Source organism: Carassius carassius, chromosome 26 (genome assembly GCF_963082965.1).
Source record: "Carassius carassius chromosome 26, fCarCar2.1, whole genome shotgun sequence".
NCBI lineage: Eukaryota > Metazoa > Chordata > Actinopteri > Cypriniformes > Cyprinidae > Carassius > Carassius carassius.
The window spans coordinates 10,907,923-10,926,301 of NC_081780.1; the positions used below are offsets into that span (position 1 = coordinate 10,907,923).

At 39.6% G+C, this 18,379-nt stretch overlaps 1 protein-coding gene across 2 annotated transcripts; it reads right to left on the bottom strand.

Moving 5' to 3' along the window:
* Positions 1 to 207: 207 nt before the first annotated feature.
* Positions 208 to 16,720, bottom strand: LOC132105772 (glycogen [starch] synthase, liver-like). 2 transcript variants are annotated; one of them, XM_059511161.1, is made up of 16 exons: positions 16,394 to 16,720; positions 15,243 to 15,398; positions 14,621 to 14,812; positions 14,227 to 14,412; positions 13,066 to 13,210; positions 12,854 to 12,971; positions 12,631 to 12,751; positions 12,398 to 12,504; positions 11,250 to 11,309; positions 10,843 to 10,921; positions 9,438 to 9,551; positions 6,242 to 6,368; positions 6,059 to 6,154; positions 5,751 to 5,914; positions 1,784 to 1,864; positions 208 to 685 (listed from the first exon to the last, which is right to left on the bottom strand). In XM_059511161.1, the coding sequence occupies exons 2-16, from the start codon at positions 15,351 to 15,353 to the stop codon at positions 473 to 475; spliced, it is 1,914 nt and encodes a 637-aa protein (XP_059367144.1). In that variant the 5' UTR covers positions 15,354 to 15,398; positions 16,394 to 16,720; the 3' UTR covers positions 208 to 472. The 2 variants fall into 2 exon arrangements, with proteins under 2 accessions (XP_059367144.1, XP_059367143.1); XM_059511160.1 differs by having other exon boundaries at positions 15,243 to 15,424.
* Positions 16,721 to 18,379: the final 1,659 nt, after the last annotated feature.

An 18,379-nucleotide genomic window follows, 5' to 3' on the forward strand; every position in this document is an offset into this window, starting at 1 on the left:
CTTTTATGTTTTAATTAATACAGTATTTCCATGATATTGTCACTATAGCAATTTCAATTAATAAGTAAACAGAAGAATTAACATTTTTCTGTCTTACTATTTGGTTTGTCCTATTTTTGCTTTAATTACCGGAACATTTGAGTTGTATGAACTCCACAAGTTCATGTCAAATCTGACGATCATGTTCTCCAAGAGCATCTTGAGCTTTGATGGCAGCAAGAATCTGTTCAAATGAGTCCACGTGGATCAGTTATCATTAGCCACAAGTTTAAATGGGTTATTAAACCTGAGTATCATCTTAGACTTTTGAATACCACTGTGTGCTTAAGAAATCGTTTCATTCATAAATTGGAGATACTTGATCAATAATCCATTCAAAAGCTGCAGTCAGACAAATATAGCACATTCTCAGAGGGCAGGAGGTGTAAATATGTCCTAGAGTCTGAACTACTGGAGCAGGAGAGGGCCGATCTTAATTCCCATTTTCCAGCGGTTGATTGCTCTTACCCTCAAGCTCTGCACCCAGAGTGAATGGTGCCTTGATGTTCTGCCTGTCCCTCTCCGCCTCCTCTTCTTCATCATAGGTGTCGTCATCTTCCTCATCGCTGTGGTGAGGGGTGGAGTGGAGGGAAGCCAATGGGGATGGAGGGACAGAAGCAGGTCGGGGGTAACGGAAGCCTTGTGTCTGGAAACAAAAAAAGATTCAGTTACTTATAATAGTATTCAAAAATGACATTTTTTATTCAGTTATTCGATACCTATGCCAACTTTATCTATGTCACTTTACATTTCTGTGTGTGTATTCTTAGTACATGTGTAGATGAACTGTGAGTGAGTGTATCGGGATCAAAAGTTTGAATGGAAATCAAGTCATCTTCCTGTGCAGGTAAATGTTATCCTGTCAATTAAACTCAAGGGTGAAGCTCAGCAGCAGTTCATCCTCATCACTCTGGAGTGTTAGACGTCACACATACATTCAATAACACCTGATTAGCATGAGATGAGGTGGAACACGGTGGATGTGAAGTATTCGCTCCACAGCAGCATTAACCTGTGATGCTGACAATGATTTAATATTATTTGATGATTATGAATGATGTCAGATATATGCATCCTTTAAAGAAAGGTCTATTTTAGTGATTTATTTTAAGTTTATTTGTTTAATACACCAACAATGTGGCATAAAAAAGGCCCAGAGAGATTTTCAGTTATTATTATTTTTACTTTGTCCAAAAAAAATCTAATCCCCATAGTACACAAGCCCTTGAAATGCATGTACTTTAAAATGTAATTTATTCCAGTTATGATAAAGCTGTATTTTCAGCATCATTACTCAAGTCTTCAGTATCACATGATCCTTCAGAAATTATTCTGATATGCTGATTTGCTGCTCAAGAAACTTTGATTGATATCGTGTTGAAAACATCTGTATTGTATAATATTTTTGCAGGAACTGATTTTTTCAGGTTTTCTTAATGAATAGATAGAAAGTATAAAAGCTAAGCATTTATTTGTCATAAGCATTTAAATATCTTAATGTCTTAATGTTGATCAAATTATTGTGTCCTGGATGAATAAAAGTATTTATACATATTTTTAAAACCATATCATACTGACCTCAAATCTTTGAATGGTTACGGTATTATATCTAATATAAGATGTCCTTGCCCTTTTGGGTCACATAGCTTTCATGGAGTGCAGCAGTCTATCATGTTCTCATTGTCAGTGATAGAGGAAAATGACTGTGCATTAATGTGCATCTGAGAGAGTGTGAGAGGCTTACCGGTGGGAGGTTGAGATGGTCCATTTTGAATTTACCAGGGAAAGATCTGCTGAGGGCCAAATGCCGGGCATGCATGTAGAACTAAGAAGGGAGAAACAGTTCAATCGTGACAAATTTCGGAGGGTTTGGCATGTTAATGTACATGACAATGTGTTTGGTTTTAGTGGAATAGATCTGCTGCACTGCTGAGGCAGTAGCAAGTAGCAAGACTTGCTTCTGCCAACACATCCACAACATGCTGCTGTGAGCATGTAGGAAATACTGCCGCTGCACATATAACATATATGAAATAACCCCCATATATAGCATACATTAATCACCCCGGAGCAGATCTATACAGGTGGAGCTGGGGAAGTTGGAGGGTTTCTGAAGCACACTGCAACTGTTACAGCAAGCACTAGCCAAGTATTTGAATGTTGAGCAGCAAGCTCATTGGCTGCTGATACAAGAAGAGCCAATTAGCCATGTGTGGCAGCAGGGGCGTGGTTTAGCGAAGTCGGCAGTGGGAGAGAGAATCAGGAGACAAACGGTAAGTGAGTGGTTTGGATGGAAACGATCAACACCTGTTTCAAGTGGCTACTGGCCGAGGGAAGTGACGTGGAACACATCATCGACCTCGTGGTGCTGGAGCAGTTCATCGCTCGGCTTCCGAAGAGAACAGCCGAGTGGGTCCAGTACCACCTGTCCCACGTCGCTGGACTCTGCCATCCATCTAGCGGAGGACCACATGGTGGCGTGCCCAGGGGTCGGCGAACCCACAACCTCAGTCTCTCTCTCCCTCTCTCCCCTCTCCTTTTCTCTCTCGACCTGTCCCTCTCCCTAGGTCCTGTCCAGGGGCGGGTTGGGTTCGACCAAGGGCATCACGTGAGTCCAAGGGCCCCACCCAGGGGGGCGGGGCTGATGGCTGCCGGAGGGGACAGCAATTCGGTTTCTCCGCTTTCTCCGCGCCAATTCTCCAATCCACTCCCTGCCATTGGGGCGGCGGGAAGGTCTGGGCTGGCCTGTTGGCGTTGCAGGGACCCGGCATCCGATAATTTTGGGAACAAATTGGCCTGCGTTTACTGTTTTATTGGGGTCGTTATTTGCGGATGCCTCTTGGGGAAATAAGGCATGGAAGGGGGCCGCGCGGGTGCAGGTGGGAGAAACTGAGCCAGGACCGCTGGGTTCTGCTTCAGGGGAACCGAGCGAAATCGGGAGACTTATTCTCTCGAAGCGTGATGACTTTCCTCTGGAGCAGTCTCAGGACGAGACATTAAAACATGCTTTTCAGCAGGTCCGCTCCATTGATGGCCAGCCTCTCCAACCTGCCCACCCACTCACCTATCCGTATTTTGCCATTTTAAGAGATCGCTTGTATCGAGTGACCCAAGACGCTCGGACTAAAGTAATTACAACCCAGTTGTTGATTCCAAAGAGCCGCAGGGAAATGCTTTTTCATGCGGCTCATTCTAATCCTATGGCAGGCCATTTGAGACAGGCAGCAACACTGAATCGCCTCATGACCAGTTTTTTTTGGCCGGGCATTCACGACAACGTGCGCAGGTGGTGCGCGTCTTGTCCGGAATGTCAGTTGGTGAATCCACCGGCCGCCCCAAAAGCGCCTTTGCGCCCCCTTCCCTTAATGCAAGTCCCCTTCGAAAGAATTGGTATGGACCTCATCGGGCCATTAGAGCGATCTGCACGGGGACATCGCTTTGCATTAGTCATAGTTGACTATGCAACACGATATCCTGAAGCAGTGGCCCTCCGCAACATTTCCACTTAAAGTGTTGCGGACGCCCTGTTTCGTCTAATCTCCCGGGTGGGGGTTCCGAAAGAGATCCTCACTGATCAGGGCACGGCGTTTATGTCACGTACGCTACGCGAACTGTATGGATTATTGGGCATTAAATCGATTCAAACTAGCGTCTATCACCCACAGACCGACGGCCTGGTCGAACGATTAATCGCACGCTTAAATCCATGATCCTGAAATTTGTTCAAGAAGACGCCAAGAATTGGGATAAGTGGCTAGAGCCCTTGTTATTCGCTGTGCAAGAGGTTCCACAACCCTCCACAGGGTTTTTTTCCCCTTCGAGCTTCTCTACGGACGCCAGCCTCGGGGGGTGCTGGATGTACTGAGAGAAACTTGGGAGGAGGGGCCATCAGGGCAAAAACGGAATTCATTATGTGCTGGACTTGAGAACAAAACTCCACACTTTGGGGCGGCTATCAATAGAGAATTTGTTACAAGCCTAGGACCGCCAAAGCTAGCTGTATAACATGGGAACTAGATTGTGCAAATTTGCACCGGGAGAGAAAGTACTTGAATTACTCCCCACGTCGAGCTCTAAGTTATTGGCTAAGTGGCAGGGACCGTTTGAGGTCCCAAGACAAGTCGGAGATCTCGATTATGAGGTAATACGGTCCGATAGTAATGGGGCACGTCAGATCTACCACCTCAACCTCCTCAAAAAATGGAAGGAGGCGGAATCGGTGATGTTGGCAACGGTGATTGGCGGAGAGGATGATCTCGGGCCAGAGGCGAATGTCAAACCACATTCCCTTGCCCTGGCCCCAGGAGGAGATCACCTCTCGCTGTCCCAACTCACTGATCTAACGAAATTACAGGCGGAATTTGCCGACGTGTTCTCGCCCCTACCGGGCCGTACCAACCTCATTCAGCACCATATCGAGACGGAGCTGGGCGTGGTAGTTCGCAGCTGGCCGTATCGCTTACCTGAGCACAAGAAAAAGGTAGTTCAGGCTGAATTAGATGCAATGCTCGACATGGGGGTAATAGAAGAATCCAATAGTAACTGGGCGAGCCCAACAGTTTTAGTTCCGAAAACGGATGGCTCAGTCCGGTTCTGTGTGGATTACCGCAAGGTGAATGCTGTGTCGAAATTCGACGCGTATCCAATGCCGCGGGTTGACGAGTTGCTTGATCAGCTAGGCTCGGATCGTTTTTATTCGACATTGGACTTAACGAAGGGTTATTGGCAGATCCCCTTGTCTCCATTATCCAAAGAAAAGACCGCTTTCACGACGCCGTTTGGGTTACACCAGTTTGTTACCCTTCCATTTGGGTTGTTCGGGGCACCGGCTACCTTTCAGCACCTCATGGATAAGATTCTGCGGCCCCATGCTGCATATGCGGCTGCCTACCTAGATGATATCATTATATTTAGTAATGATTGGCAGCGGCATATGCAGCATCTGAGGGCTGTCCTGAGATCACTGAGGGGGGCTGGACTCACGGCCAGCCCAAAGAAGTGTGCGATTGGGCGTGTGGAAGTAAGGTATCTGGGCTTCCACTTGGGGCATGGATAGGTGCGTCCCCAAATTGACAAGACAGCCGCTATTGCGACCTGTCCACGTCCCAAGACCAAAAAGGAGGTAAGGCAGTTCTTGGGGCTGGCGGAATATTATAGACAGTTTATTCCTAATTATTCGGACCTCACCAGCCCTTTGACTGACCTTATTAAAAAGGAGGTGCCAGATACGGTCCAGTGGACGGAGCCGTGTCAGCAGGCCTTTACCCAGGTAAAGGCTGCCCTGTGTGGCGGGCCGTTGTTACACTCTCCTGATTTTTCTCTCCCTTTTCTGTTGCAGACGGACGCATTGGACAGGGGGCTGGGTGCAGTCCTGTCGCAGGAGATAGAGGCGGAGGAACGGCCGGTGCTGTACATTTGCCGGAAGCTCTCGAAGAGAGAGGCTAAGTACAGGCCGGATGGCTCCCCGGCCTGAGTCGGGCGGTGGGGGTATGTGGCAGGGGGGTGTCACGCTAGTGTCATAATAAAAGTCACCTTTGGTGTTTGTAAAGATTACTTTTTGTTTTATTATTAAAATCTTGTCAGCAGTCCATCCGACCCCTTGTCCTCTTCCTTTCCTACGAACGTACTACACCATGGTCATGTCAGATTGAGCAAGACCTATCAGACTGCGCCATCTAGAGTTTCTTGACAGAACTTTGGATGACACTCACCCGTCCGAGGTATCTCCAGTCCAGCAGGTCAGAGAGTCTCTCCGTGCGGTTGCGTTGGATTATTCGCTGTCTACGCGATTGCTGGCAGAATGAAAACATGAACTGAGTCAACTGGTTACACGACTCATCCGCAGAACGGAACCGCCGGTCCACAATGTAGATTCCTACAACACATATGCAGATCCAATAGCATAACTAGCTGAGCCAGGTGTATTAATTGATTCAGTGTGTCATATCAAAGTCTAAATAAATAAATTGATAATACTAATAAATGATTAAGCTGTGCAGACAGTTTCTTATTCACTGACCATATTCAGAGGGGTCAGACACATGTTCCTCCATGAAACACCCAAACCCAGACAGGTTGGTAGTCACACTGGGGATGCCCATGACGGTACACTCACCTGAACACATCGAATTACAGATGATGATCAAAAAAACCCAAAAACCTTTTAAATGGAGTCATATTGTGTGTGCGTTCTGTGTGAAACCTGGAGTGTAGCCCCATGGTTCATAGTAGGATGGAAACACTCCCAGATGGCAGCCGCGTACAAACTCCTCATAGTCCATGGGCAGCAAGGGGCTGGTGGAGGACAGGAACTCCGGATGGAACACAATCTGGCATAGAAGCAATTAACACAATGTGGGCGTTCATAATTTATTATGAGTAATAATTAAAATAAATACAATTGTCAAATTATTAAAGGAGTCATGAATTGCGTTTTTTATTCTTTTGTACTGTTCTCTGAAGTCTCCTTATAATGTTATCAAGATTTTTACATCTAAAAACATTATAATTTAGAATAAGCTATTTTCGGTCCTGTTTTTAAAGGGTTAGTTCACCCCAAAATGAAAATTATGTCATTAATTACTCACTCTCATGTCGTTCCAAACCCGTAAGAACTTCGTTCATCTTCAGAACACAAATTAAGATATTTTTTATGAAATCAGAGAGCTATCTGACCCTCCATAGACAGCAACGCAACCAAAATGTTTCCAGGTACAGAAACGTCGTAAACACAGCTGTAAAAGAGTCCATGTGGCATCAATGGCTCAACTTCAGTTTAGTGATGCTACAAGAATACTTTTTTTTTGCGCAGAGAAAACAAATATAACAATTAACTCAAACATTCTTACGTATTTAGCCATTTTGGAGAGTACCCAAGAACGTATTGGACATAATTAGCGTTGTTTACAATCATGGGTAAAGTGTGTGCATGAATGTAATTTGTGTAATAAACGTTGTCTACACTAAGGGGAAACAGTGCATATGCATTGTAATACTCTCTAAAATGGCGTACAGTGGCGGGTCTAGACAAATTTTACTAGGGGGGCCAAGGAGGGGCCAGTGTTTAACCAGAGGGGCACATTAAAAATGGCAACATATTTTATTTAAATGTAATGCAAATAAATACAAAAAGTAATTCTTGAAAAAATCTACACAGTAATTTTACACAATCTAAACATGTTAATAAAAACAAATTACTATTAGTACTCTTATAAAATTCAATCAGGCAATCATACATTTCACAATTTAATATTTATATATGAATGTCAAGAATTCAGAAGTGAATATATTTATAATGCTTACACTACACTCACAGAAATAATATACAATTAAATTATGCTTATTATAAATGTATTGTGCAGGCTAAAAATATAATAAGCTTTTAATAATCTTTCAGTGCGCAAAACCATGATAATATGAAACGCTTCAAAACTAAGCTCACAAAGTGATTTTAAAAGTTTATGGCTTTTAAAATGTGTGTGATCTAACAGGCACAAGCGAGTCTTTTAAAAACAGCAACAAACATAAAATACAAATACACAAAATAAAGTCATTTTATGCAAATCCACAGCCTTTTTATGTAGAGATCAAGCATTATAATGTGAGTATATAATATTGGAGAGAGTTTTACCATGCATCCTGCTGTAAATGGACGAGGTGCGCGCTATTTGAATACTGAATGGGGAATGATTGACAGCCGCAGAGGAGGGAAAACAAGGTTTCCTTAAACTTTAATTTAATGATGTAAATAGTCTTCTGTCCATAACATTAAGCTATGGAATTGCTTCAGATGACTTTGAGAAATTATAATCAGACCCAAGTCACCCAAACTGATGTGAAAAAAACGGGAGGCGCCGAAAAGCGCAATTAAGTTCCTAACAGGCGGCAAGGAAGTCGACCGGAAGTTGAAGTCGGCCACGTGCCGCCATCTTGTAGCAGAACTTCACTTGCGTTAGCATTCCCATTGACTCCCATTCATTTTGGCGTCACTTTGACAGCGAATAACTTTACATCTGAGGGCGTTTAAAGACTCCTTTTGTCCATTATTTATTTCTAAAGATACACGACAATGTATAAAGGGCTCCATTACCTTCTATGTTACATTATGGCCCCGTAGAAACAGTTTTTGTAAAAAATAGGCTAACGATTGCGTCATAACCACTCGACTCTCTGTCGCATTACCGTACAGACAGGAGGAGAAGCTCGCAGGCAATTAACTTAATATGGCGTACTGGCGTTACATTTTAAAATATTATACAAAATAATTAATCAGAATACTTACTCCTGCTCACTCACGCAAAGAACTCCCCGCTCAAGCTCTCCGTCTCTGCAAGATTAACGATGCCAGTTTGCACACACAGCCACTTAGAAGATTTACATCTGTCAGACAGGTTGCTGACATCATCAAGCTTAGTTTGAGTCTGCGCGTCAGAAACTGAAGTGCTAAAAAACCCTAAAAATGGGCTTCACTTGTCTCAATTGAGTTCTAATGGGGTCGCTGTGTCCATTTCTTTTACTGTCTATGGTTCCTAAGTATTTGGGTGCGCTGCACTAATTTACCCGTGTAGAACGTTGCGTCACATTAGTTCCGCTTTTGGCGCTCGCGTGTAAAATCATATTACTTTTTTGTCAGCACGGGGGTGGCCAGGGACATGTCTACAGAGGCACAGGCCTCCCTAGGCCTCCGTGTAGAACCGCCACTGAAGACGTAACTTGGGGGAGAAGAATGGTTGAGTAAATTATCTTATTTTTGTTTTCTTTGCCTTAAAAGTATTCTCGTAGCATCGCAAAACTAAAGTTGAGCCACTGATGTCACATGGACTGTTTTACAGATGTATTTACTATGTTTCTGACATGGGAACATTTCAGTTGCGTTGCTGTCTATGGAGGGTCAATAGGGTCATAGCTCTCATTTCATCAAAAATATCTCAATTTGTGTTCTGAAGATGAACCAAGGACTTAAGGGTTTGGAACGACTTGAAGGACGAGTAATTAAACACTGAACAGCGTCTTATTTTCGGAGCATCTTTATCGTTTGGTTTTAGGTGTAGAACTGCGTTCGCCTCTCTTGTTATTTACACTACGTGTGCAGTGGGCGGGGCTTAACAGGCATTGATGTAGAAGCAGGCATTGAACTTCTGTGGAGGCGGTGCTTATCCACATTATTACATCATAATATAACACATTCCACGACCTGTCCTTTTGGCACACTGGCTCTTATATTTTCGAAAGATCAAGGAAATTTAAAAAATGATTTTCCACAAATAAAATCCATCATCATTGTGAAAACAGTGTCATGGTAAGACAGTAAAAATAGAATAATCTTAATATCGAAACCTGCATTTTAACAGATTTTTTTTATTAAAGTCTACTGGCATCACACATAGAGAACTACGCACCTTCACTCTGTCATTGCGTCCATTGAAGAGGCCGATTCGGCGGATGTTGCTCAGGATCGGGTCTGTGGAGTCGTCCAGCATGTTGTGAGTTGTTACTGGAGGAAAAGAGTGTCTCTGTGTAGAGCAAATGCATGGATGCAATTGCACATTAGTGTATTTGACAATGGAAGAGCAAGAAAAATTAGCAAATCAATAAAAACAGTCATCTATAAGCATGATTTAAATAAAAAGTCAGGTTGATCAAAGTTTAGTCATGTATTTCCTTTCCATTTAAAGTCAATAATAATTAAAAAAATCATTATCTTACTATGAAAATATGCTGCCTGCTCTGCTTCTGTTTCTGCTTGCATGATTTTAACGGTTTCTATACATTACTTTTGCTATTACGTTTCAGAGTCTAGGTCACTCTTATGAAAAAATTAAATGGACTTTAACCCTCTAGAAATAGTAGACTAATTTCTTACTCTCATTCCTTCTTATAAACAAACACCAACGCTAACAGATCAATATCTCTTCCCGAAATCTTGATACCCAGATAAATCTAACCGGAGTGGCTGTATATTGACTGGCTGCTCATAACACTGTCATTAAAAAGCTGTAGAATAAATCTCAGTAACACATTAAATCGATTGACTGTAGACAGTCAGGAAACACTGTTAAATATGCCACTAAGCTCTGTCATGCAAGTATTCCAGCAGAGTGATTCAGGGGATTCCACCTCAGATTTACAGCAGTGTAGTGTGTTGATATTCCCTATAACCCCGGCCTGACCTTTGATTAGAGTCCATTCATAAAAAAACATGCAGAGGAGGATGAATGAAAACCCCTCTGAGAACACTTATTAGATCTGAGATGTCTATCTTTAGACCCATATCCTAGTTTGTCCTAAAACAATGATTAGGTGTTGTCAAAAAAGAAAAATAAATATTAACTAGACTGTAATTTAACAAAAGGGATAATAGAGTATCATCCTGAAGGTGAAGGGGTTATACAGATATATTCATGTATTCATGAATAAAAATATATAAAGACCCATTTAAAACTACCTGATTAATGTTTTAAAATGTTGTTAAATGTAAGGAAAGAATGTGATCCATTTCAAATGCTGACTAGTGTATATATTAACTATACACTTACTAATGTGTGTGTGTGTGTGTAGTGAGTATTGTACCATACTTAAAATAATCATCGTCTTGTTTAATACAAAACTGGATTCTGGACACAGAATTATTCGGGGAAGTGTAATACTCAAAAAAAAATTTAACCCCTAACCAGAATGTTTTAGGAATTTCAATCCAGTGATGCCTTGAAAACACAATAATTGCTCTAAAGGATATTGATTCATTTGCATCATTTTTAAACGTGGCCTCTTGTGATATAATAACTGTGCAACATTTTGTCTGACCTGAGTTGCATAAATGGCCCTCTTCATGATTGTGAAATCATCTCTGTCCAGGATTTTGCTCATGTCTGGGATCTCACCCCTGTGAATACAGTAGAGCTTCATTAGAGGAGGTCCTATCTGAAAATAAATTCAGTTGGCACAAGCTTCATCTCTTGGGAAATGACCCATTGACATCAAACAATGTCATTATGAATAATCTGACAACTCCCTGGGGAAGTGTATGGTACAGTAGTCTCATCAACACCTGGATAACACTGTGAAATATCAACACTTGAAGGTTACACAGCAATTACAGTTTATGACGTCAGATGTTCATCCTTCCTGTTCATCAGCCGTGTACTGACAACTTTTACTGTCGCATCTATTTGAGCCCTGTTATTACAGCTCTGCATGAGGAAATCACCAACCTTAACAAGCTCTCATAAAGCCTTTTGCCAAACTTCTCCTTCACCGACTGAGCGGTGTCCCTGAGAGACAGACGAAAGACATATTTGAGAAGTCTTACACACTTAAAGTATCTACAAATAAAAGGCATTTCAGGATCAAGGCTTCATTTCATTGCCTAATAAATAATATTAGTAAAGCTAAAGGGAAATCTATTTCAGTATCAGGGCTCTACTAGTACAGTATACAGGAAATAGAGACTAGCAAGATCCGAAATGAACACTCACAAAAGTAAAAATAAGGGGGGAGGAGTGGAATTAAGCAAAAAAAAAATAAATAAAACTTGCTTTGGCAAATGGAAGTTAATTAATGTTAAAGGAAAAGCAATTATATTAAGAACAAAAACCTTTTATTATTATTATCATTATTAAGAATTAATTAGTTTATAATACTGTCAATAAATAATAATAAACAATATAAATGCTATATATATATATATATATATATATATATATATATATATATATATATATATATATATATATATATATATATATATATATATTATAAATAATAATAATTATTATTAATTTTAACTAAAGAATTTGTTAATTGGTTATTACAACATTAAGGAATCATAAAACATGTAATTATAAAGTATTATATTTATATTTGTTTATTAATAATGTAGTTATAAATATATTTAATATTATTATTATTTATAATAATAATAATTATTATTATTATAATATTAACATGTTTTTGAGGAACATAATACACAATATTCTTTTTATTTTAGGAAGAATGCATTAATTTATAATATATATATATATATATATATATATATATATATATATATATATATATATATATATATATATATTACATCTTTAACAAATCATAATACATTTATTTTTATAGCTATACATATTATATTTATTATTATTATTATTAACATATTTTTGAGGAACAAAATATGAATAAAAATACACAATTAATTATAACAATTTTGCTCCTCAAAAACAAATAAAAATTTATTTATTTATTTATAATTATTGTTATATTTAAAATGAAATGTAATATTTTCTTTTTATATTATTGTTGTTACTATTGTACATATATAAAAAGTCATTAATTCCCCGAGACTGGTAATGTCAAAGATTATACACACCACAGCTGCTTGCGTACAGCCTGTCCTTTAAGAGACTCCACGTTGAAGTTGTTGGTTTTGGCAGGCATGATGAAAAACACAACCACTGTAAAATCATTCTTATGAACCTGTCAGCCAGCATGAGCACAAACACAGTCAGGAATGAACATCTTTTGCTTTGAATGCTACTGGATTATTTCAGTTTGTGAAGAAACTATAGGTGTTTTCTAAGGTTTTGCAGTGACTGTTCATACCCTTAGCAAGTAGTTTAATCTGGACAGAGATTCAAGAAACAGGTCTGCTCCTTTATTAGAAAACTCATATCGTCCTGCGATGAAAAAGAATAAGGTCTTTTCCAGATTGAAGTCCAGATGGCTGTCAAAGAGAAGAGATTTGTGTTTAATTCTTACTTTTTATTTTATTTTTTGCACAAGTGAACAAGTATGTGTTATTGAGAAGACAGAAAAGAGCTCTAACCCATAGAAATGTCCCCTTACGAACTCCTGGATTTTGGCTTTGTTCATTGAGTGCAGGTTCTGGAACTCATGCATGGCAGAGAACTTCCTAACATTCAACCCGTTTGGGGTGACGACATCTGCATGGACCAGAAATACAAACATGATCTTTTCAACTTGATATATTCAGAAGCCAACAAGAACAGATGAGGTGATTTGTAATGCAGGTGAAACCTGGTTGTCTGTGGAGCATATGATTGGCCTCCACAGCTGTGATCTGGGACACGGTGGTGAAGACATGTGCACAGTGTACCGCGGCTCTCTCCAAACAGTACCGATGGTAGATCTGTCTATCTCCTGCCTCTTGATCTATGTTAAACTGCATAAAATAGATAATACAATGAGTTGCAAATGAACAATTGTTTGAAAAGGGAAGGCCATGGACTAATGTTATGCAGAGTCCAAAAATCATTTTTGCAACCTTTGCTGAAATCAAAATTTACAAAACAAAAGTCTCAAAGCTTCCCCTCATCAGCAAGTGAAGGAAATCTCTAAAGGACCAAAAGGCAAACTCTTCAGCCGTTGAATCATAAGATGCTGTCAATTATTCTGGCAAACCCTTGCAACCTTCAGGCATGATGACCTTTATGCTCCCCACACCAGGCCCAATTATCACTGCATCCACCCACACCTGCTCAGTTCCACCTCTAATAAGGGTTTACTACACCAACCAACTTGACTGATTTCTGTGGGACACACTTTAAACAGCAGAGAATATGAGGGATGTTTTATTGTATTTCTTATGTCTTTTGAATAAAGCTGTAAAGCAAAGCAGATTGTGTAAAGCTGCTTTGACACAATCTGTATTGTTAAAAGCACTATATAAATAAAGCTGATTGACTTGACCTATATATCCCCAGGGCTGACCAGTGGGTTTATGGGGCCCCTGGCAATAATCATTAAATTGGGGGCCCATTTTCATGATCTTACCAACACTAACATATTAATAACTAAAAATAAAATCACAAAAAATATGCACACTGCAGGTTACTTACAAATCAAGTAATACTCATGTACGAAAAAGGCATGTATCGTCTGTAGGACGGGCTGATGCGTTTTATCCCAGACAGTGTTGGGCTAGTTACTCAAAAGTAAGTAACTAGGTGTTTTAGGGAAAGTAACTGTAGTATTATTACTGAAATCTTATTTGTAATTAGTTACACTAGTTACCACAAAAAGTTATATCATCACTATAACTAGTTACTGCCCAACACTGATCTCAGACAAATAAAAGAACTAGTTATAATATGTAAGGGGCTTTTGAATATTTTGTTGGACAGTGAGGGGCCAAACAGGTTGAGAATCACTGGTGTACAGTCTCAAAGCAATCCTCACCTTGTCCAGGTTGTTGTAGAAGTCTGCATTACCGGCACACAAGTACCGTCCCAGTAGGGTGGCATGTGTAGTAAAAATAGTTGCCAAGGGAATTTTTCGGGAGCGGCTTAGTACAAGTCCCGTCCCAGCCTGCCACTCGTGGAAATGAGCAATTACATTGGGCTTGTCCTGTAGTTGGTCTGTTAACTGCAGATGAAGACAAGACCGGTTAAACATCAGCACATTACTCCATCAAACATTTCATTTTTCATCCCAGAAAGTTAGCATACACTACATAAATTCTAGCTAGGATAGACTGGAAAAGTACAGGTGAAACTACAAAATGAATCCAGTGTATTCCAGGCAAGCAAAATCAGATAGTTTAGTGTGGTGTTTAGAAAGGGTGCTTCTTCACCTCCTTGAAGAACCAGGCCACAAGAGAACCAAAGATGAGCGAGTCGTTGGCCTCCCTGTCATGATGGGGTAGTCCGATGCTGCACGCGTTCCACAGATCCCCCTTCCAGCGGTCCAGGTTCCAGGCAGCGGCCCCAATATCAAAGAGGATGACATATGGACTGCCCTCAATCAACCAGCGGCCAAAATGCACCTGCATGTAGAGAGGAAGTGAAGGCAAAAGGAAATTGTTACATAAAAGATACTTTACATAAATCCATAAATCAATCAATCAATCAAATCTCTTAACTGGTGTGTCACTCACACAGAAGAACACACACACAATTATCGATTTCCTCTCTAAAGTGATACTCTGGCATCATCTGCTGGTCAGAATGAGACCAAGACAAAAAAAAAATGTATCCACACTGTTGCATACATTTAAAAACTGCTTTTTTTCTGTCTAGCATTAATACTATAATTTGATACTGATACAGCAGGCATGTCAATGCTTGTTTTTGCCAGCTTTAAAGCATTATTTAATTGGTTAAATGAATACAACCCTCAATAAACTTGACCAAGGTCTACATTGGAAGCATGAGGTCGGCAACCTTGAACGTCACCAATAATCATGTGTGCAATACCTGGCAACCGTTGTTAATCAAGGAGTCCATAGCAGCTTTAATGGCTTGGTTTGGAGGTTCACATTTTTCCACTTGGGTCTTGAAGTTGTGTTCGTAGTACGGTCCCATCATGATGTAGTTCTCTCCCCATTCGTCCACAGTGATCTTTGCTTTAGTCTGAATAACAGTGCATATACCCCCAACTGAAGACAGATGCACAGTTGTGAAGGGAATAAAATATTTATGAGAACAGGGAAGATTAACAAAATAAGAAAGAAGTTCAAACTAAAACAGTGTTTAAAAAAAAAAAAAGAACAGATTTAAGTCTCAAAAACCTGACTATTGATCTGGAGCTTAATGGTTAACCTGCTATACAGCCCCACTGATGCAAGAGTGTATGAATTCTGCTTCTTGTTGAGCTGTTTTCAAGCCTTCTGATAATGGGGTGAACAGTCGTGAGGTCAAATGCATTTTTGTGGGCCAAAATCTGATTCTTGCTAAGGTCATGCAATATTATTTTTATGAGCTTGGTAATGAGAAATTGAAGAATTCAACATTTTTAAAGTGATTCTTCATTATGGGCACTTTTAGTAATGGACGTTGAGAAACATTTTAATTTGTGTACAATGAATGAGCATATGTGTCCCAGGTTATTCCCCTAATAACATTAGATATCATTTCCAGCACATCTAAAATATAATCATTATGTGGTGGAAATGAAGGTAATGGAAAAGCACATGGTAATTTTAGAATAAGTCTATGCATATTTCTCTGCCAAAGGCTAATCTCATACCTAGTATTTTATATCAAATACATACAATCATATATAATTTTCATACCTTTTGACAAAACTCATTTAATGTATAAATACAAAACTTTATTATATATAGTTTACAAAGTTACATAATATAGCACACAACCAAATAGGCTATTTGAAAATTTATATTTATGTTATAAAATGGCCTGTATATCTGTCTGGCAAAGGTTAATCTCATAGCTAGCACGTATCATAAATACAATCAATTAGGCTATTATATTCATATAATTTGCATTATTTCGAAAAATTGCTTACATAGGGAAGTTATGCACAAAAAAACTAAATTACGTAAATTAAAACAATTACAAAACAGTGTGTTGCATAAATTGTAACACACCGTGTTGTAAGCTCTTACCCTTGTTGGTGACTTCCCACGAGACCTCAAAAAGCAAGAGGTCTTGCACAGGTAGGCTTTCCTCTTCCCATAATGGAAGTCCACTTAATGATGTTATTGAGAAAGATCTGGACAGCCGCATCTCACAAACTCTTACAAACCGTTTTTATCTGTCGACTGCTGTTGCAAATGTGGAATGGGCTGAATTATTATTATTGTGGTAAAAGTAAAGAAGCTAAAACCATCTAAACAACCACAAATACTGTTTCTCTTCAAGTTAATGGAGCGCCTGCAGGTCCTGGACACACTGTGAGCTGTTGCTCTCTTCCTCTAACCTTTAGTGAAGTATAAAAAAACCTGCATGTGCACACTGTTAACGCATGTCTGAAGTCCACAGACATCAGGAGAAACGCCACAGCACGTGCACATGCACCTAGTGCTTATTTCTCTTTTGGTCAATCTAATACTTCTATAAAACACAAAATACACATAAATAAAGCAACCAATCCCAGTGGCTTTAGCATGGAAAATCCTTAAAAATACTTTTTTTTAAAAAGAAAGAAAAAAAAGATTTAAATAGAATAAGAAAGACAAAAGTAAATACACAAGTTATGACGCACGTCTACATGTGTTTGAAGTTTAACTTCTGAACGACAACATTTGTTATTTGTTTTTATAAAGAAAATAGACTTTTTAAAGGACAGTCCGGAGTCTATGTTGCATTAAACAGGATCCATTAAAGTGCATACAAAAACAATTAGGCTCTATAGCAAATTACACAAGATTGAAATGCCACAGACAAACAAAACGTTGCTGACAGAGAGATCAATAATTTCAATGCATTTACATTCAGGACGTTAGCAGTATCACGAAAAAACTTGAAGGCTGAGGCTAAAAAGCTCTTATCAGAGCACCATCACAAACCATTTTGCATAATTCAAACCCACACCATGTAAGATAATGTATTATGCCAGGAATATTTTCTTGTTGTTATGATATCCAGGCATGATCTTATTACCATGGCAAGACGACAATGAAAATTAACTATATTTTTCCACAAGGCACTGAAAATGACTATGATTGTACACCATTATAGTGGCTTCATTCATTTATGTTTTCCAGGTACAAGCCCTTATTTTACTTTCATATCATGTTTTCCCTGGCACCGAATGACAGAAAATACAAATTAAAATGTTTGATGGGTATAAAGCCACACATAATGTGCTTTTGGTGGGTCTTTGCAGCAGAACTTATTTGAATAATCGCAGTGGATTTCAGTGTACAATTTACCACAGGATTTCCAAGAAAAAAAGCTTACATTTTAACATTTAAAATGCTCTGGATGTGGCTAAAGGGAGGTCCTATTTGCCACAGACACTCATACATGTAAAATAAGGTCAGAGGATGTCACCAGCAAAGCTTTATATTGAAGGAGGACAGCAGAGCATGGGTTTGTTCACTGAAGAGAGAAAAGCTCAGCTGTGCTCCATAAGCTTTCCAATTTAGCAGTATGAAAATCAAGGCACTGGTTCTCTTCATGTCTGCAATGATCTGTCAGTCCACAGCTTTGAGAGCACCATTCACTGACATGGATACATCTGAGCCCATTCCAGGTAAGGCTAATCCTTTGTAATCAAAATACATGGAAAATAAATCAAATTGAAGCTTTTTAGAAAGTGCACTGAAAGGGATATCTTACTTTGCAGACTCCAAGCAGCACTATCTCTCAGTGGAGCGGAGGCAGTTTGACGAGCCCAGCGCTTCAGACGACGCAAGACTTTGCTTTTTCATTCAAGAAAAAGACGATTCGAGTCATATTTCCTGTAAACATCGATTAACACGCAGTAAATTCAACTACAACCCGTTTGGGCTGCGCTTTGGGAAGCGAAATGAAGCGACTACTGACACCGACAGACCCAAACACAAGCACCTGCTGCCAATGATGTTCTACCTGAGAAAACAAATAGGAACTTCTTGAAAAAAAATCAGATGGAAGGATGCGGTTTG

Coding starts and splice junctions, on each gene's coding strand:
- LOC132105772 (XM_059511160.1), bottom strand. CDS start 16,514: ATGCGGCTGTCCAGATCTTTCTCAATAACATCATTAAGTGGACTTCCA. Junction 5,915..6,058: donor GTCTGACCCCTCTGAATATG/GTCAGTGAATAA, acceptor TATGTGTTGTAG/GAATCTACATTGTGGACCGG. Junction 1,865..5,750: donor ACTGGAGATACCTCGGACGG/GTGAGTGTCATC, acceptor CTCCCTTCTTAG/TTCTACATGCATGCCCGGCA.